The 20838-nt window shown below is 36.0% G+C and overlaps 2 protein-coding genes across 2 annotated transcripts in view; one reads left to right on the top strand and one right to left on the bottom strand.

The window, feature by feature from the left end:
• The window catches only part of PIG-S (phosphatidylinositol glycan anchor biosynthesis class S), a 45167-nt gene extending 32853 nt beyond the window's left edge, over positions 1 to 12314 (top strand). The window contains exons 2-11 of the mRNA XM_089708696.1: positions 1391 to 1481; positions 3072 to 3211; positions 3509 to 3721; positions 6269 to 6466; positions 6902 to 7002; positions 7500 to 7677; positions 8433 to 8596; positions 10037 to 10178; positions 11531 to 11735; positions 12169 to 12314. Of these exons, the coding sequence (XP_089564822.1) occupies positions 1391 to 1481; positions 3072 to 3211; positions 3509 to 3721; positions 6269 to 6466; positions 6902 to 7002; positions 7500 to 7677; positions 8433 to 8596; positions 10037 to 10178; positions 11531 to 11735; positions 12169 to 12280 (1544 nt within the window). The 3' untranslated portion in view covers positions 12281 to 12314. The remainder of the gene's footprint in view (positions 1 to 1390; positions 1482 to 3071; positions 3212 to 3508; positions 3722 to 6268; positions 6467 to 6901; positions 7003 to 7499; positions 7678 to 8432; positions 8597 to 10036; positions 10179 to 11530; positions 11736 to 12168) is intronic.
• Positions 12315 to 16493: 4179 nt separating this feature from the next.
• On the bottom strand, positions 16494 to 20661 carry LOC149478669 (uncharacterized). Its single transcript, XM_089708720.1, has 2 exons — positions 20211 to 20661; positions 16494 to 19131 (listed from the first exon to the last, which is right to left on the bottom strand). The coding sequence occupies exons 1-2, from the start codon at positions 20623 to 20625 to the stop codon at positions 18497 to 18499; spliced, it is 1050 nt and encodes a 349-aa protein (XP_089564846.1). The 5' UTR covers positions 20626 to 20661; the 3' UTR covers positions 16494 to 18496.
• Between the last annotated feature and the right edge of the window lie 177 nt (positions 20662 to 20838).

Genomic DNA, 20838 nt, shown 5'->3' with positions numbered 1-20838 from the left:
AGGAGACTTGGATGATCTTGAGTTCGTGAATATACATATTATGGAAGATATAATCTATTAAACACGGGTTATTTATTTTGAAATAATCCTTTTAATACAAACAACAAACATATACCTAATGTATACTATTATACTACTATAGCATTTCATACAATATTTAATAATGAAAATTAAATTCTATATTTCATAAAATAAAACATGGTTGTTTTAGAAAGAGGACATTTTATTTGTATCCAGATTTTGACATACGTTATAAAAGAGACTATTGTCTATTTTACACCCCTAAATCTTAAAATATATATAAAAATAGTTTCCAACCGCCCGTCTTCCGAAAACCTTCCAATAGACACAAAAATGTATAAATATCGATCATATTTCATTCCATAAAATGTAATTGTGTAGGAATAACGTAGTTTTATTCTTATCCTGGGTAAAACCGGGACAAACTAACTTTTATTAACGAGCAATAAAATAGCATTGTTGTTCGTGGGTGTGGCGATCGTTATTTGCATTAAATGGATCATGCGTTGCTACGTCACAGATTGCGGTATTTACGCAAGGAAACATGTCATTTTCATGAAAATACGTACAATAAAGATGCAAAGATAGTGCATGTGACTTATGTACAATATTTACTAAGGACTGCTATAATACCTATTATATTATCTGTGCTAGGAGCTAACACATTTTAACCCGCACTTGGCCAGCGTGCGTTATGACTTGTAAAATCCGTCCAGCGGTTTGGGCTGTAGGGCGTACTAAAGAGATATACATTCTAATACATACACTCGAAAAACATAACTCTCCTTTCGCAGTCGGGTAAAAAGAATAAATTATAAGATATCTAGGAACACACACAGACAGACATTCATGCCAGGCGCCTGAGAACAGCTTCATTCAACTTTATCTAGCATCGGAATGTTATGACCTGGATATGTGAGGTTATAGTAATTATCACTTCTGAGGAACAACGGTTAGAGTGATCTTAATTTTATATATTGGGATATGTTTGATGGCAATTTTATAGCAGAACAAACAAAAATAAGGATGATGAAGGTCTGTTTCGTGTTATGCTTAAAGACAGGGTAAATGTCGAAAAAGAAATTGATGAAGATTTGATTAAAAGAGGTACATTAAAAATCAAAACGAAACAACAATTTAGTAGGATAATTGATAAAAAAGTTTCTAAAATTCTTTCTAACACAATTTTCCGCGGCAAGAGAAGCAAAAATATATAGATTTTTATGGGTATTATTTTAATTCTTCCACCTACACTTTACCAAGCTACAGAAAATAGATTAAAGAAGACTTAGAACATCTCAGCTATTTTATCAGCACTGAAATACATTTTTAAGTAGGTAGTATACTATCATATTTTTATAATTTACAGAATGGAGTCGAATGTGGGCCAGTGCATCATTCGTTGGTGTGCTGATCATAATTGGAGTGCCTTTATGGTGGAAGACGACCGAAGTTTTCAGGTAATTTATTACTTTATACATTACTAGCTTATCGCCCGCTTTGTCTAAAACCCAATAAATTATATACTTAACCTTCCTCTTGAATCACTCTATCGATTAAAACAAAATCCGTTGCGTAGTTTTAAAGATTTAAGCATACAAAAGGACCTATGTCCCTTTAAGGGACAGAGAAAGCGACTTTGTTTTATACTATGTAGTGATTCCACATTTAATAAATTTTTCTTTACGGGTAGGTAAGTAGATGATCGGACTTCTGTCTCCTGCCAGATCGAGACATTAATCGTTTTTTCGTTGAAATTAAATTAAATTCATTTATTTGCCAGTAAACATGGATTTGTTCCCACCAGGATTCGAACCCAAGACCTATATGTTCTAAGCACACGAAATAACCACTGTACGAAAGAAAAGATGCATTATTTGCTTATTTATTACAAACTGCAATGGGCGTACCTACTCTGTCCATTTAATAACTCATTATTTACTTAAGTTCAGTATTTATAAACAGTTAACACAAATAAAACACTATGTTTGTTCCTTTGCTATATATTTTACTAGCTGCACCGCGCGGTTTCAACCCCGTGGCTCCACTCCTGTTGGTCGTAGCGTGATCATATATAGCCTATAATCTTCCTCGATAAATGAGCTATCTAACACCGGAAGAATTTTTCAAATCGGACCAGTAGTTCCCGAGATTAGCGCGTTCAAACAAACAAACTCTTCAGATATAGTATAGATAATAAGGAAGAAATCCTCATCACATGAATCCATATACGTAATCCAATAATCTTGTCTTCAACTAGACATTTCAATCTTCATCCAAAGATTAAAAGTGACAGAAAATTAAACATAACAGTATGTAATTAAAATGTTATCAAATTAACAAATTAGCTAAAATGCAAATTTGGAGTTGATTACGTTCCAGCTACAGATAATATTAAAATGACGGACATGGTCTTGTAAAAAAGGGAAAATACCCAAGTTCGCGCCATGTCTACGTGCTTGCATCGATGTATACAGTTATCTATGTTTGCGTATTATTGTTTACAATCAGATATTGTGTAATGGCAATATTATGTCACTGGGTTATCGAGCCCTGTGATGCGTTTGACATTACGCGGAAACGTTCAAGGGCGATGCAAATGTCAATTCGGTTTTGGCGCGCAATTACGCTTCCTGTGGGCGGTGACAGTTCGGCCATTTTGAATGTAAAATGACGTCAATTTAAATAAACTTTCTTAAATATTTAACAGCTAGATAGTATAAAAAAGATAATAATAAAGAAATTGTACTTAATTAAGATTTTGCTGTAATTATACGTTATCATTTTAACGTCTATCTCGATTTTAATTTAACGTACTTAGGATGACAAAAACATAATTTAGATACCTAATGAAAATTACTGAGAGACAATTCGACAATTTTTTTAAAAGGCCCGTCTAAATTTGTCTAAAAAGAAAACGGATTTTAGATTTCAGCATAAAGAAATAGTCATGAAGGGAAAAATTTCATATTCTAACAGTCTCGCACCGCTTTTTCAAACAGACTTAAAAAAAATTTCCTTCGGTTTTCAATTTAATTCTCAATTTTCAGAGTTGCACTGCCCTACGATAAGATCAGCAGCTTCGACACGGATTCACACTTCATCACCACAGAGCTGGTGATACTAGCGAATGATGAACGGACAGCAAATGATGTAGCTGCTCGAATTGAGAAGGACTTTGAGAAGTCAGGTAAGAATTCGAAAGAAGAACTAAATAAACGCGTAGAATTGACGCTGGTAAATGGAAAACTAAAAAAATTGGTGCTAATTGTAAACACATTAAACAGAAATATTCTCTACAAACTACTACCTATATCAAGATTTGCAAAATTGCAGTCATGTTAGAAAAAAATACTCCGTATTCACTACAACGCTTATTTTACAGGGTCTAGACGATCGTACCTATTACGTAAAAGATACAGATTATACTACCTTTCCAGCATTAAAGATCACACACATATTCATAACTAGTACATATATTTTCCAGACGTTATTAAACTGAAAATCACCAAGCAAGTACTGCCGGAAAAACTGCGCAGCACACTCGACACAGTTGCAGAAGAAACAGAAGCTGTCGAAGAGATCAGCACCATAGTAGACCTGAAGAAACATAACACCTTCTATGTGGTGCAGCGGACGCCGCTTTTCGAAGAGGTCTGGGTTGGGTCAGAGAGGGTGGCCTTCTTTAGGGATGCTAGAGGTATGGAAAATTTGGGGCATTTTTGGATTGTTTTTGAATTGTCGAAATTTAAAAATTTGGACTTTAATATTTACAATAATCGCAACTTTAATTGCTATAAGTACACCAAGGAAAAAAAAACTTATTCTTTTGGGTTTAAGTTTAAAAACAAGTTAGTGAGGAGGGGAGGATTTTTACAGGACTATGAAAGTCGTACTTTTCTATCCTCAATATCAATAAAACTTTACACTTTCTTCCTTTATGTATAAATAATTTGTGTAATTGATATTTTATAATAGACTACAAGCCCGCATATGAAAAAAATATGGGTCAAATGAACCACCACGGGACTTATCTAGTACGAAAGAAGAGCAAAAAATAATAAGATTCATCACTATGCCGTCACTTGTAAGCTGTCCAACTGAGTGCAGATGAGAATTGAAAAGTACAGGTAGACTCGGTAAATTTTGGTCATATATTTTTGTACGGCATTCTTAACCATCGATAGATCCATTAAAAATAATAAGAAACCGCTCAGTGCCGTACAAAAATGTTGGTCCACCAAGTCGGAATTTTTATTTAATTTCCGAGAGTTACCGGGGGTAAATTTGGTCATTTGACCATGTACGGCATCTGTGTCATACTATTGCTATACTGCTTTTAATCCATTATTCCGCAACGCCGTACAAAAATCATGGGGACAAGGGGAAAAAATCGAGAGTTGTAATCCCCTCTCTTTCCCCACTCCAGGGGGTCATTTGACACAACACGAAATAAATTTATTTTTAAAGTATTTTATGCATAGATAATATTTTTTCATGTGCCGTACATTTTCGTTGGTTCAAAGGGGAAAAATCTGAAAAAGAAAAAATCCATATAACGAAATGTTTGCTTTATATTTTGATAATAAAATATAAATATACATTAATATTAAGAAGCTCGAGGTGGTTAATTATCACCTTGGAAAGTCGGAGTCAAGTGGAATGGACTCCGTTAAATTGATGAACTAATAAAAAAGCTATGAACGAAAAGATGTGAATTATATGCAATCAGCCCATGAATACAGGTAAAGTCACAAGCAAATGCTAGTAATATATACATATTCAAAATGTACTAGTAAAGCGCTTTCAAATGATACCAAACACGGCATATTTATCTTAACTTTATTTTTTTACTCTGTATGTTTTGTCCGCTAGAGGGCGCCACATTAGATTTTGTGAAACCCCATATAGCCTTTAGCTAGCTGGTCGCTGGTTATCCAGTGAACAATTCAGACGCTTCTAATGATATGTCATTTGTCGAATTCTGATAAGTAGTTTACAAGTTACGAGGGAATAGATGAACATACATACATGACCTGTCAAAACCATAACCCTCCTTTTGCTTTGCCGTAGATGGGTAAAAATATGTTAATGCCGTACTGTATCAAATGGCCATAAAGCACCCTTAAAATTGTAGCTTTCGTCGCTTTCATCAGCCTAAAAGATGTGGTCTGCACAAAAATGTACGGCATCGTTTTTTCCTAATTTATCTATGTTAATACTATTTAAAACAACGAATAAAGTGTAGAATACTATTATATTTCATTAATCTACGATGTTTAAACTTTAACAAAATTTCTGGTTTTGCATTTCTCTATAACTTTTTTTAGAACGGTTTCTTTTGAACGGCAATACTATACAACAATTGAATTTTACAATATCATGTTAAAAAAAAAGTTCCCGTACAGGGTCAAATGACCTTACAGCTCTTTATATCAAGAATTCGATGAAATTAAGATGATTATTGGTATACATTTAAAAGAACAATTATTTTTTGACGGCATTGCTTTTAATAGTACTTTTGAGTGCTAGACATTATCTAGCAATCAAAACATTATTTTGGAACCGAAGCCATACTTAGTCAAATGACCCCCTGGAGTGGGGAAAGAGAGGGGATTGCAACTCTCGATTTTTTCCCCTTGTCCCCATGATTTTTGTACGGCGTTGCAGAATAATGGATTAAAAGCAGTATAGCAATAGTATGACACAGATGCCGTACATGGTCAAATGACCAAATTTACCCCCGGTAACTCTCGGAAATTAAATAAAAATTCCGACTTGGTGGACCAACATTTTTGTACGGCACTGAGCGGTTTCTTATTATTTTTAATGGATCTATCGATGGTTAAGAATGCCGTACAAAAATATATGACCAAAATTTACCGAGTCTACCTGTACTTTTCAATTCTCATCTGCACTCAGTTGGACAGCTTACAAGTGACGGCATAGTGATGAATCTTATTATTTTTTGCTCTTCTTTCGTTCTAGATATGACCCCTGGTGGTTCATTTGACCCATATTTTTTTCATATGCAGGCTTGTAGTCTATAATGGGTACTTACCTTATTTGATATCAGGAAGGGTTGCAGGCAAGCTGCCTTAGTGTAGGCCTGCAGTTCATATTATCTTTTTAATCATCATGTATATTATAATGTCCTTGTATTTTGAATGTTTCATTAATTAAGATAATGATACTATGTATTTAATTTTGTTTTTTTCTGGTGAATAAATGATTATGATTATAACAGCGGCAAGTACGCTCATAAAAGCGCTAACCCAGTGGGTGTATGAGCCAAGTGCGTTATATGGAGCTCGTTCGGAGGCCGGGGATCGTGCTCGCCAGGTTCGATTCCCGGGGGGCAAGGGGTACCACGTGGTGCTGTCGGTTGTGCACCCGGAGCCGGGGAAGATGGCCGTGGACTTCGATGCTGCGGCGGCTGTGGAGGGTTAGTGGATTTTGTAATAAAATGTATGCTGTTTTATAATATAGCTTTTAATAGTGTCACTTAATAACTCAGGCCCTGGAATCACAGACTCAATAGAAAATCTATTGTGTCGTGGACCGATCGGGCCCTTCGGGGCTCAATGGGTTAAAATTAAGGAAATAAGTAACTGATATAGTCTACCCATTTGGCACAAGAAATCCTTGTAAATCTTTAAAATGGATAATAAGGTGCGTTTTTCGAATTCAAATTCAGTCAAACTCAGAAAGGGCACCTCATAATCTCTCTTTAACATTTTTTTTTCACTTTATGATATTATCTTATACAATAGTTGTTAAAAGTGTTGTAAAAAAATAAAATTCCAGATATGAGAATATTAGATGAAATGAGTCTGTCTCTTTCTCTCTTCTTGATTTTTGACTACTTTTTTTATCCTAGATTATATCGGCTCGTTCGTCGACGAGTTAAGTGAGCTGCATAATTTCACTCTCAAATCGCAATGGCTGTATTTGCTGGATTTCGACTTTCAACCAAAGAAGGTTAGTTTTTATAATTATCATTATTATAAGGCAAAAGCTCCTGACTCTGATTCCATAAATTTAATTTCTTATTTTAAATGCGCAATTTGTAAAAGTTTTGTGTAAATACATTGTTGGAATAATATGGCAATTGTTGAAAATAAAAAAGCGAATCTTTACTATTATTTAAAATGGTCACATACCATGCTGTAAATGGAAAGTTATTTATAGTTGTAATGTTCAATATTTTTCAGTTTTATTCTGCTTTTCTTGTTTAGAAGGTTTTATATACAAACTTAATGATGGCTCGGAACATCGTACAATCCAATGCGCAGAAATCAATTTTAGATATTAGCGGGACGTTAAGAGACCTGTGCGCACCCGCACCTAACTTCCGAACCGCCATTAAGTTTGAATCGAATTATACTTTTGATATTGTTAATAAGTGTCTTTTCCATTTTATATCTATCTTTTCCGCCAATAAAGTGTCCTCTTCTATCATTTCTATCCTTTGACAGATAATGGACAACACGCCCCTCGGTTACCACCACGCTATCCGTCACGATCGACTGCACCTTCTCATGACGAGACTGGAGGAAAGGGCGGCGACACATGTGTCCGATCTGCCCGCCATTAACCTGGCCCTGTATATAGTGCCCTGTGAGATCGCTCCCGTTGTTATATATGATGCTGATAGTGAGTTTTTGCATTTTGACGTGATAACGTCTTATAATTCGATAGAGCCGGTTGCACGCTCGAAAAAACATGAGTCATGCGGCGTTACCTCGCTCTGAGGCGTTCCATGTAAGGCTTGAAGTGCAAGCGAGAACGAGAACGCGGAACGAGCGACAAAGAAGCACAATCGGACGTTGTCACGTTCAACTATCGTCAGTACACCGGCTTTACAGACAACCAATTTTTCTCTATGTTAAGAAACTGTCATATGCATTAATAATTATGGGGTACATTAAGTATAAGCATTAACGTAGTATAAACAATTAGACTCATGAACGCCTTTTAAATGGTAAAAAATGTCCGATTGGCATAATATAAAATATTCATTGAAATTAACACCTTATTTCTTGGCTGTAATGTTCAAAGTCGATTGTATCGCTTCTTATAGAACTTTGCCTGGTACTCGCGTAGGCAGAGTTTTGACTAAAGCGTGATTAGTCTAGTTTCTTGATGTATATCAATGATGATAAGGAAATTTTCATATTTTTTCCTACCAAAACTATTGATTTTGAATAAAATTGCATTATTAAAGTTAGACAAGAATTAAAATATATAGTAAGTTAAAATTTTTACCAATAGTATGTACTTACTGTTGGCTTTTTCTTATAGATTGGTAAAACATTTTTATTTATTTTTTCTGATAAATAAGAGCATAATGAATCTCCTATATACATTATATTTTACATAGATTATACATACTATATTAAACATTACAGATAAGAAAGTGAACGCCCCCGTACAAGCGTTTATGTCCCCGAAATGGGGCGGTGTAGTGTTGGGTGCGCAGGAGTGTGGGGACAAACCGTTCGTCCCCAATGTCCCGCTTGTCATGGGGACGTTTCTGGCACAGTTGAGGAATCTTATCGGCATTACTGATAAGGTAAGTGAACTTAATTATCATCTATACTTACTAATATTATAAAGCTGAAGAGTTTGTTTGTTTGGACGCGCTAATCTCGGGAACTACTGGTCCGATTTGAAAAATTCTTTCGGTGTTGGATAGCCCATTTATCGAGGAAGGCTATAGGCTATATATTATCATCACGCTAAAACCAACAGTAGCGGAGCCACGCGGGTGAAACCGCGGAGCGTAGCTAGTTTGAACTATTGCTTAGCAAAAGCTAAAAATGTTAGTCTTATTGTATTAAAAGAAATGTAAGATTTTATTTCATTTTAACAGTATGTAATGTGGAGGGATCAAACCTGATGTAATTTATTATAGGTTTTGATTTTTACGATGAACGGAAAAACTTACATTGTTCAATGGTATTATTATAAGCAAAAATATGTACATAGGTTAATTATTAGAACTTCCTTTTACTTCTCTTGTCTCTTTTTCGCTCACGATAGTTCAAGCAAACGCGTAAATGGTTCTAATTATCAAATTGTTCCATATACAAAATGTTTGTATTTTTAACATAATGCCATCTATTAAATACATACTCAATCCAGTCAAAAAATTGTGACTGTCAAATAATGGACAAATAAGGCTATGTCCCCACAGCGGAATTTCATCACGCGGTTTTTTTTTTCGCTATAAAATTCTGTGATTTGATGCAAAATGAACGCGAAACGTTGCGAACGTTGTGAATATTGTGTTTAGTTTAAAATAAGTATGGCTATGTTCGCACTGCAGAGTGCGGAATAAAATTCCCCTGTTTAGCTCAGTCGTCCAACAGCTATAAAGAAGATCCATCTATTTTACACGTGTGTCGCGGTTAAAAACTGATTTCAACTTACAAACAGCGCGCGAAATTTTATTTGCAGTGCGCACTAGGCATAATTTTGATTACGGAATTAAATACGCGAGAATAAAGGCCATGCGGTGAAATATCTCCGTGCAGACACAGCCTAATTTGCAATTAAATAATATTGCGACTAAATACTGAGATGTAACCTATCCTATATTTCAAGTTAAATCAAATTGCACACGGAGAGCATATCAAATTTAAATTCGGTTCAGTAGTTTAGGAGTCCACCGCGGACAAACAACGTCATACCTAATTTTTGAAGTGAAACTTCTTTAAGCGCGTTGAGAGTGAAATTTCAAGGTCGCATCATGGCAATACCGTTACGTCATGGAGTAAGAAGATGATTTTGGTATCTTCGAATTTTTTTTTAAGCTATTGCATAGCTTCTATCGCGGGCCTTGAGTGCGCGGGGACCGAATCCAGAAATTTCGTAACGAAAAAACCTCACGCTCCCCACTCCGACGGACACGGAGGTGTGGCTTGAAGGCATAGCATGCAATAGCTTTACCGCGGCAGTCCCCGAGTGCCACACGTCTTTTATTATTATCGATTTATTTACTGTTTTCCAGGAGGCAATCGCCGGTGCGCACCTAGAGCCACTGCGCTCGGTGTCCCCCCGCGCCTGGGAGGTGTGCAGCCTGCTGCGCGTGCGCGCGCTCGAGCACGTCACCTCCGCCCAGAGGAGCCTGCGCTCGCTCGCCAAGCTGCTGGGTGAGTTGTGTCCAACCCCGCCCGGTGTCCCCGCGTGGGAGGTGTGCAGCCTGCTGCGCGTGCGCGCGCTCGAGCACGTCACCTCCGCCCAGAGGAGCCTGCGCTCGCTCGCCAAGCTGCTGGGTGAGTTGTGTCCAACCCCGCCCGGTGTCCCCGCGTGGGAGGTGTGCAGCCTGCTGCGCGTGCAAGCGCTCGAGCACGTCACCTCCGCCCAGAGGAGCCTGCGCTCGCTCGCCAAGCTGCTGGGTGAGTTGTGTCCAACCCCGCCCGGTGTCCCCGCGTGGGAGGTGTGCAGCCTGCTGCGCGTGCGCGCGCTCGAGCACGTCACCTCCGCCCAGAGGAGCCTGCGCTCGCTCGCCAAGCTGCTGGGTGAGTTGTGTCCAACCCCGCCCGGTGTCCCCGCGTGGGAGGTGTGCAGCCTGCTGCGCGTGCAAGCGCTCGAGCACGTCACCTCCGCCCAGAGGAGCCTGCGCTCGCTCGCCAAGCTGCTGGGTGAGTTGTGTCCAACCCCGCCCGGTGTCCCCGCGTGGGAGGTGTGCAGCCTGCTGCGCGTGCGCGCGCTCGAGCACGTCACCTCCGCCCAGAGGAGCCTGCGCTCGCTCGCCAAGCTGCTGGGTGAGTTGTGTCCAACCCCGCCCGGTGTCCCCGCGTGGGAGGTGTGCAGCCTGCTGCGCGTGCGCGCGCTCGAGCACGTCACCTCCGCCCAGAGGAGCCTGCGCTCGCTCGCCAAGCTGCTGGGTGAGTTGTGTCCAACCCCGCCCGGTGTCCCCGCGTGGGAGGTGTGCAGCCTGCTGCGCGTGCGCGCGCTCGAGCACGTCACCTCCGCCCAGAGGAGCCTGCGCTCGCTCGCCAAGCTGCTGGGTGAGTTGTGTCCAACCCCGCCCGGTGTCCCCGCGTGGGAGGTGTGCAGCCTGCTGCGCGTGCGCGCGCTCGAGCACGTCACCTCCGCCCAGAGGAGCCTGCGCTCGCTCGCCAAGCTGCTGGGTGAGTTGGGTCCAACCGCGCCCGGTGTCCCCATACGGTTCATGTTGAGATGTGATTTTTGGTAAAAGGACAAGAAAAACGCGGAAAAAATAATACTTAGGTCAACTTTAGGTGTGTTTTCGGAAATATATTTATTATTATTAATACTACAAATTAAAATCTCGTATTTATTTTAACTTAACATAAAGGTATAGTGTATTTTTTTTATTCCTCCGGTCTCTCTCAGATACATCCATGTATATTAAAAAAAATCTAAAAGCCCAAAATAACACAATTGCATTGCATTTATGTAAACAATTTGTTAAATACAAGGTGCAAACTAGACCAATCTGTTTATTAAAACAAAATACTTTTATTTCATCTTCCAGGTGAGATATCGAACATAGTGATCAACGAAGAAGTGGGTGCATCAATAAACACAGCTGTACATAATATCCAAGAAACGAAAAAGCAAATGGCGGCCGGTGACCTGTCAGGCGCGTACAAAAGCGCGCGAAACGCTTTCTTAGCGGCTGAGACGGCGTTCATGGAGCCCAGTTTGTTGGCGTTGTTGTACTTCCCAGACGATCAGAAGTGAGTTTATAATTATATAATTTTTTTGAAGAATAGAAAAATTCATTCACGAGTCGGGATTTGAACCCGCGTCTTTCGCCTTTCCCTATGACGCCTTTGGCCACTCGGCCACATGTGCTGAGTATATTGTGTCAGTTTCAATACTTTATTTTACGATAAATATGAGGAATTCTTCGAGTTGTGATTATTTTTTTCTTACGCTTTCGACGAATTTTATGTAATAAATAATAATGAACAAAGTTCTAAAATTCATTATATTATATACCTAATCATACCTCACACATTATTTTGTCATATTTATTTTTATTCATCGAAACCCAAGACGTGCATTTATTTAAAAACAGTTGATATCACATATCCTCTAAAAATAAATAACCTCTTTTCTGTAAAGTTATGAAAAACAATACTAAAATTACAATTTATTTGTCTCCAGGTACGCCATCTACATACCGCTGTTTCTGCCGATCATGTTCCCTGTCATATTGTCTTTGAAGAACTTAGTGCTGTGGTTCAGAGGAAAGTCCATAAAGGAAAAGTCTGAATGAAATATTATGAGTATTAAATAAATGTAGTTAATATAATATCTTGCCTTTTATTTTAATACCCTATTCACAAATATATCAAAACAATTAATAGCTGAGTATTTCCTCACAATATATACGTGTTTAGTGTTATAGAAAGGTTATAGATGTATAAAAATGACACCTCAATACTATTGAATATAATATGAACTCATATTTTAAGCGATTGTTATTCACAGAACATACTCCTTTATATGTTCTGTGGTTATACATATTAATTCAGCCGTAATGGGAATATTTACTTTTTTTGCTCCTGTATCATACAACTGTGATGCATTTGTGCATATATATTTCTACTCTTACATGCTCAAAACTATGCTCTTTACCTCTTCGATCAATAACATGTTTAATTGATCCAATTAATTTAAAATGTAATGTTCTCGGTATGTTTTTTAAAAACACTGTAAAGTAATTCCAATAAAGTTTACTTTGCTTTAACATTTGTTTTATTCGACTAAAACTTGACAACTTTTTTACTAGACTATATTATTACTACATATTACTATAATGCGAATATTATATCGTATAGCTGCAGGTTGCAAGTTGATGGAGGATTCCTATTTATGTGTATTGTGTAGTAAACCGACGAACCTAACATGTAATATCGAATGCCTATTGCACGACTTGTAATGCTAAGTATTAGATAGTGATTTACGATCGAAAAATTGGTTTTGTCTTGGTTCTTTCAATTATTTAGTTACCTACTGATCAACTTCATACGTGTAAACCAGCCATAACACTCATTTGCACGGGAAAAGCGCTACATAGAGTCAAAATACAGCTTATAGTTATTTATATTGGTTTTGCAAAAAAAATATGTAACATTTTTATTCCATAACATAGCTAATAGAAGTAATAGACTTGGGCCGAAGCCTTGAAAATTTGTAATAAATGAAAAAAAATCATATTAAGTTATAATGAAATGAAAAGGAGGGGAATTTTAAATCATTTCATGTGTTTTTGAATATTCTGTAACAAATAAGCTCTTGTATCGTTACTTTGAATAAATGAAATTTTTTCTTTTGAAATATTACCGAAAAACCGATACAAGGGATAATATAGAGTTCAAGAAATGTGCCTGATTTATTAAAAGCTCATTATCACACTGCATGCATTATGCATGTATTTCTAAGAACATGTACTATGGTAATGTATATTTTTATTTACACCATCAGAAAGTAGAGATATCAACGATCAAAAGGCCTCCCAACTTTTTGGACAAAGATGATATTTTGACGTGAGAATTTTGTATTGGAATATAGGGTGCTTTTTTGATATTAAGTTGAAAGAATTTTTTAGTTTCAAAAATTATTATAGATCAGGGTAGGTATATAAGGGTAACACGATATTAAAATAAAACAACAATAATTCATTGCATTCACAATTTATTGATATCGAGGTATTTTTTACAATCAAACATTTATATTCTTAGGCTAATCATAAAATACATGACATGGTATATTAAGAAGAGCTGGAACGTCAACACATTTACACATTGCACATGTTAGGCCGGGAGATACTGACACAAAATTTCGGGTCATTTGTAACAGGATGGCGGTCTAGAGGGGTCTTAGTACGCAATGACAAAAAGAAAAATGACGTAAATGTCTGCACGATGATGATTACCTGTGCAAAAGTTAGCCTGGTACAAATGGTTGAATTGTTTTTTTTTTTTAAATCAACGCATCGCGTCGGTATGGGGGGCTGTTAGTTACACCGGAAAAGTATGGCATTACACTACCGCCTACATCTTTTTTAAGGGCTATCAGTAAATTCTAAAATTTTTGTGTTACAAATCGTTGGACTTTCGCTATTTATCCGACGAGTTCGACTAACGCCCACGCGACTAGTCCGCCGGTACCAGCGTTCTGACCATCATTTTTCTTTTAGTCATTGCGTAATAAGACCTCTGTAGAACCGCCATTCTGTTACAAATGACCCGAAATTTTGTGTCAGTATCTCCCGGCCTATGTATGTGTCATATTTTGCAATTGTTTATAAATACAGGGTGATGTAATTGGTGTAGTACGATGAAGAATTTTGTGATACAGTAAATGGAAGAATTATAGAATATTTTACAGTATTTAATAAAATCATTTAATTTTTTGTTCATTTTCATTAGAAATGTCAATTTTTCTCACCAAGGTGGAAATTTGGATGATAAGGATCTTGTTAGAAAAATATAAATTTTGACGAAAATCGGCATTTTTTTTTTCAAAAATCAAAGTACTAATTAATAATCAGAGTTATCACATTATTAAAAAAATAAGCCAAACAATACACAATTTTTACCTACTTGATGCAATCCTCAAAGATCATGGACATAGTGTATTGCGCCTTCCACCATACCATCCAGAACTCAACCCAATAGAGTTACTATGGGGCATAATTAAAGGGAAAGTAGCATCACAAAATGTGAACTTTAACTTGAAAACTGTGGAAGAATTATTTAGAAAAGAAGCAAATGCTATTAGTCTGGATATGTTTAGTGACGTATGGAGAAAGACGCGAGAACACGAGGAAAAATATATTCAATTAGAACCAAAAGTAGATAATTACACTGACTCATTTATAATAACATTAAGAAATTCCGACGGCGAGTTCTTCGAGCGATGAAAGTTTCAGTGAAGTAGAAGATTACGATTATGATTAAATAGATTCTTCTTCTTCTCTATAGATACTGCTTTCTGAATTGGTGGTAAATGTTAAAACTGTTAAACTGTTATGACGATTCAAAAGTGCTTCTAGAAGAAGTCTAATTGTATAAATGTTTGAGTTTGAGTTTAAAACCAATAGTGTGAAAATTATACAATAAATATGTAACAATATTTGCTAGCGACTTAGCGCGTATTGGTAGGTATTACGTACTTACTACAAATATAATATTTCTTAGATATCTTTACTCGACCAAAGTCAGGACAAGACTGCTCCGCAACTGCAGAAGACGTCCGTTATTTAAATCATTATCAAAACAACCATCCGTGTGTTGGGACTTGGGAGTGAGCGCACGTGTTATTTGTATTGTTTTTATGACCTGAAATTTAATTATTATTTGATAATTGAATAATTATTAATACTTTTATCCAATTGATTATTATTAGAATAAATAATTAACTTCATCAATTGATTTACTTTTAAATTATAATTTTACAGGTAAATTATGAGAGCTTTCATAATTATATTTGCATATATTTATCTACAACGCACCTATTTTACAATTCAAGTCTAAAATGAAACTAGAGTCGCATTTATTTTTGAACATACTGTAAGTGAAATTGCATTAGTGTGAGTACTGTGAACATGCCAGCTTTCCTTAATTGACCGATATATTTTGGGTATCTTAAACATCAACAAAATATCAAAATAACAAAAAATTGATACAAATAGGCCATATTCAAAAACACGTTGGCTTCTTAAAATATTTCTCGGAATGTAATATTATGTTAAAATAACTAGGCAGTGTTTATTACTTTATTAAAATTATACAAGAATATATTTAGGCAGTATTTAGTGTTTAAAAAATTCCGGTTAGTTAGGTACCTATTTTATAACTAAAAAAAATGTTGTGTGGTTTTATGAAACCACGGTAAAAGTGAAACTGAATGAAAGTGAAACTGATCGAACGGTTCCGAACACAGCTTTGTGTAGCGCATGTCGCGTGTCGGTCGGCTGCCGAGCAGCCGCGATACACGCGACATGCGCTACACAGACCAAAAAGTTTGAGACGATGTAATAAAAGTTTCACTTTAAAAGAATATACGATATCAAGTATATTCTTTGTGCATTTTTATATATTGTGGAATGTGGATATACATAACTTGTCTAATTTTCAAATAAACATCGAAATACTAATATACTTGATTGGAGGCGCAAACTAACTTCTGGGTATCTGGCAGAATTATCAGCGTTGTGCAGCATGCTGCTACAACATTATGCTGAGCCAGGGCCTATTTGCAGCCAAAAATGCACACAAATACATATTATGTAGACACTCTTTTAAATTTAATTTCATTATTCAATAGACATTAGTTAAAGTTTTCAGGCTCTATTAAAAAAACATTCGTTACAAAATTATACAAAAAAGTTAAGATTTTATTATATATGAATATATTAAAATTAAGTTGAGTTAAATAAATTTCATTTACCGATTTATGAACATTGATATGTGAGACTTAACATAATTTTATTTATTTTATATCTTACTTGGCGACGATTCTACGCAAACAGATTTTTTTAAATATAGGGACATAGGTAATATTAAACATAGAATACGATATATGTATATTTCTATTCAATAAAATAAGAGAACACACAAGTCTGCGAAAGTATTAAATACAATATAATTATACAGAGTGTCCCAAAAATTAGTGATATACTGAAGCAATTTGATTGCGATCGAGCGATTGTGGCAATCTTTCAGCATAACACACAAAAAATCGAGCATCTACCGCAATAATTCACGTCACCATAGATAAAAATCTCATCGTACTCGGCGATAGGTGAAAAATTAAAAAAAAACGTCATAACTCCGAAAATATGAAAAATCGCACAACATACATGGGAGTGATTCGGATTAGCCCTCTAGGTCCTCTACCTCCTGGCTTCAGTATATCACTATTTCTTGGGACCCCCTGTATAACTAGGTATAATATTTTGTACAGAAAAAGATAATTTCAGTCACACATGAAAACAAATAAAAAAAAATGTGTGGTTTTATGAAACCACGGCAAAAGTGAAACTTTCCGAACACTGCTTTATACCTACTCGGCAGCCGACCGTCACGCGACATGCGCTACACAGACCAAAAAGTTTGAGACGAAGTAATAAAAGTTTCACTTTAATAAATAGTTACTAGGTTACACGTAATGTTACATGTGCTTATAGTACGATTCACGAAAGATGACCACAAATTGGCGGCCGTCTGCGCACGTACACTCATGAAGAATAGACTTAAGACAAAATAATATTTTATTTTTGGTTAAATAATTTGTGTAATGTTGTAAACGCTGGTTATACAAAACCAAAAAGTCTTTTCTTCATGACTTTCTACGTGCGCAGACGGCCGCCACTTGTGGTCATCTTTCGTGAATCGTACTGTACTATTTCTTCATTTTTTTTTTCATATAGGTATGGCATATTTAGACTTAATCGCTTTAATAATGATGATTAATCATTAAACTAAATGAATAATACATTCAAGGTAAAATTTTCTACAGTTTCAATCTATTACAATGATACCTTACTTATGCGTTCTTTAGGTGCGATGTGAGACTGCTACTGAAAACAGAAGTGTGACTACCTTGTGAATAATATGAGGTATAGTTTGGCACAAGAATATAATATGTAGGAAACTTATTGGATAGGTAAGGAGTTATTTAAGTACACATAGTTAAAGTATACAGGGTGTCCCACTATTGGTATACTTAGCGCGAAGGGACTTGTAGTTTTACATACACTGATCACGTAAAAAATACTAAAACAACAAAATTACATCAAACATTTTTTGCTAAATTTTTCCTGAAAATCCATGTTTTCTTCTCTAGCTTCGCGCAGCCGGCATATACCGCTTGACTAATGTGAGCATTTTGTCTAAAATCTAAAAAAACAATCTTAAACGATAGCTCACGTGCTGGTAGCAATGCTGGGCGGGTTGCTTGTTATGGGTGTATACTGTATACATAGAGTTTTAAATTAAAAATCCATCTATTTGAAAAAAAAAACTACGTATGTAATTTTATAAGTATTTTTTACGTACTCGGCGTATGTAAAACTATAACCTCCTTTGAGCTTAGTATACCAACAGTGGGACATCCTGTATAAAGCATAATATTATAGCAAATTGATGATCTATATAATGAAACAGTTGATTTGTGGGTATATTTATAAAACATGATATTTGTAAACTCTTATCCACTATATACTACTAAGTTACTAACATATAGTTAATATCATTAAACATACAAATAATACTGTTACGTAAATAAATAAGTATTTCTTATAAAATAAATTGTAAAGACGTGATTTTCCATATTAAGTACGTAAAATGAATCGTATACCATTTATAAATAATACAAGGAGGCCTACGATACACACGTATATTTAGATTTTAGCTACGGGTATTATCTATGAAATTATGAATCCACCGATACATTTAACTACACTGTTACTCGATATTATAATTTAGGTTTCAACCCAATCGGTTTCAGTGATCATAGCAAGATTCTCCCCTTTCCCGGGCAAATATTCAAATTCCCACAACGAATTGCTCAAAACCAAAGTCTCAGTTTCTTGCAAATCAATTTTGACCGGACCGCAGATATTTTCACAGGGCATTCTTGGTTTCAACTGAATAGAAGTCTGCCCTTTGAGTTGGGACATGATGATCAGGCCAATATCGAATTCCAAGTACTTATAACGATTCGTTTCATAATTCTTTGATAGAAGGAGCCAGTTGAAATGGGAAGGAGGGATTTCTGGGGAAAGGAAGTATGGTCTAGGAGCGAGAACCCTGAACGTTTTGACGGCGCGAATATCGCAGTTCTGGAAATGTATGAACCAGGATGGTATATTGCTCTCAGTAATACGCGAAACGATTTCCTGTAGGTCCATGGGTTGTTTCCCAATACGTATATTGGTAAGGATCCTACAGGGCACCGATTCTCGGAGCCTGTCGTCGTTATTCACGAGGCCTGTGAAGTTATATTCGCCGGAAGACCAGTCTGTATACGCGTCTGTTACTATAACAGGCGCACCTCTGAGGAGGTGGTGGTTTAGTACTTCGTTGTGGTCTGTGTTCGCTATGCGAGCGATGTTCTCTGGAAATAAAGATTTTGAATGTTTAGTACTAATAATATACCTAATACTATACTATTTACATACAGACATACAGGTACACTCACAAAAATAAATATGTATGTAATTTTGACTTTTAATAATTGTATCATGTAGTTAAGTCATTCGTAAATAATTCGTAAATCTTTAATTTATACTGCTACTAGCGACTCGCCGCGGCTTCGCCCGCTTTGTCTAAAACCTAAAAAATGTATATACTAAAACCTATACTATATACTAAAATCTCGAAAATTACTATCTATTAAAAAAAACCCATCAAAATCCGTTGCGTATTTTAAAAAATTGAAGCATACGTAGGGATATAGCGACACAGACAGCGACTTTGTTTCATACTATAGTGAAGACTACAGAAATATTCTTGTTTAAACAAATTAAAAATTAAAAACTTTACGACTGATTTAAAATGCGATTGTTTTACTTTTTACTCCATCCCATATTATAAACAAAGTTTTATCAATCACTTTTAAGACGTATGTATTTAAAATTTCGTATTCATATTAACTTTTTTAACTTTTAACATTTTTTTTTCTACCTAACATCGTAATTTCAGTAAGCTTGTTATCTTTTGCCTAGGTTGCCTGGAAGAGATCACTTCTAAATGATAAGGCCGCCTAATAAACTACAGGTAATATACAGTAACAGTTTCTGATTGATTTATTTTACTTGAAATTTATTTGTTCTTTCTTACATTTAATTTTAAAGCAGCTTTACTTAACAAATAATGTTAATTAATCATAGAGATAAATTGTTGTAAGTATGTAGTCTAATACCAATACTTTATGTTTACAATATGCCACGTCAAACTAAAAAGTTTACCTTGACTTATTTTAAGAGTGTAACTTGTTTAGACCATAATTTTATTTTTCTTGAATCTAAAGAGATAAGGGTAGTTTGCCTGCCAAAAAATTTAGTTAATCGTTGTACAATACAAAGATTAGGATGAAACTTGGTAAGTATAGGCATGGACACAATGTATAGGTAACTATATGTAGGTAGGACAAAAAATTTCGCTCAACTGCAAGAATTTATTTTTACTACTTACGTATAGCTTCACAAGCAATACAGTCACTGGTAGAAACAGGTTCAGCTTCAAAATTCTGCAGTGGTAATCGCCCCAGTACACATTGATTGTAATACATCGGTGTCCAATTTATCAAAGGCAGCAGCTTGATCAGCGTCAATCGAGCTACTGCGGCAACATGCCATTGGAATGAATCGGTTTGGCTCACAATATACCCAGTCGCCAGAAACAACATCATCAAAATGATGATCCTTCGCCATCTCTTAATCGTCGCCCTTCTCACCGCACTCATCAAAGGACGACAAATAATATCTATTTCATCGTCACTCATACCCACTTCTTTACAATATTCATAAAAGGAACGCACTTCCGAATTAAGCAATTGGAATTTCTCGCGTTGAGACATATTTTCCGAATTTTTCGTGTTCGTTTTCATGGTGACCTATAAATTACTTAACGATCAATAATAACTTGGTGTGGTTTCGTATTCGTGTCACAAAATTGAATTCGCGCGCGCGCGTTGCATTTCTTTTCCTGTCGTTCAATGTAACGACCACAGATAAAAAAATTATATGGTCAGATAATGTCTGTGGTAATCTGTCTGTAAGTTTTATTAAATGTGATTAAATTATATGCGTAATTTTTTTAT

This window comes from Colias philodice, chromosome 21 (assembly GCF_061535455.1).
Source record: "Colias philodice isolate Cphi_HAF_F1 chromosome 21, ilColPhil1 Martin Lab GWU primary, whole genome shotgun sequence".
In the NCBI taxonomy this organism is placed as follows: domain Eukaryota; kingdom Metazoa; phylum Arthropoda; class Insecta; order Lepidoptera; family Pieridae; genus Colias; species Colias philodice.
Note: the sequence above shows the minus strand (reverse complement) of the source record. Positions and strands in the feature narration are given on the sequence as shown.

Bases quoted from the DNA above. Each gene is read 5' to 3' on its own strand.
- LOC149478669 (XM_089708720.1), bottom strand. From the start codon at position 20,625: ATGAAAACGAACACGAAAAATTCGGAAAATATGTCTCAACGCGAGAAA. The intron at 19,132-20,210 runs GTAAGTAGTAAA...CTTTATTTCCAG, and splicing joins TATTGCTTGTGAAGCTATAC to AGAACATCGCTCGCATAGCG.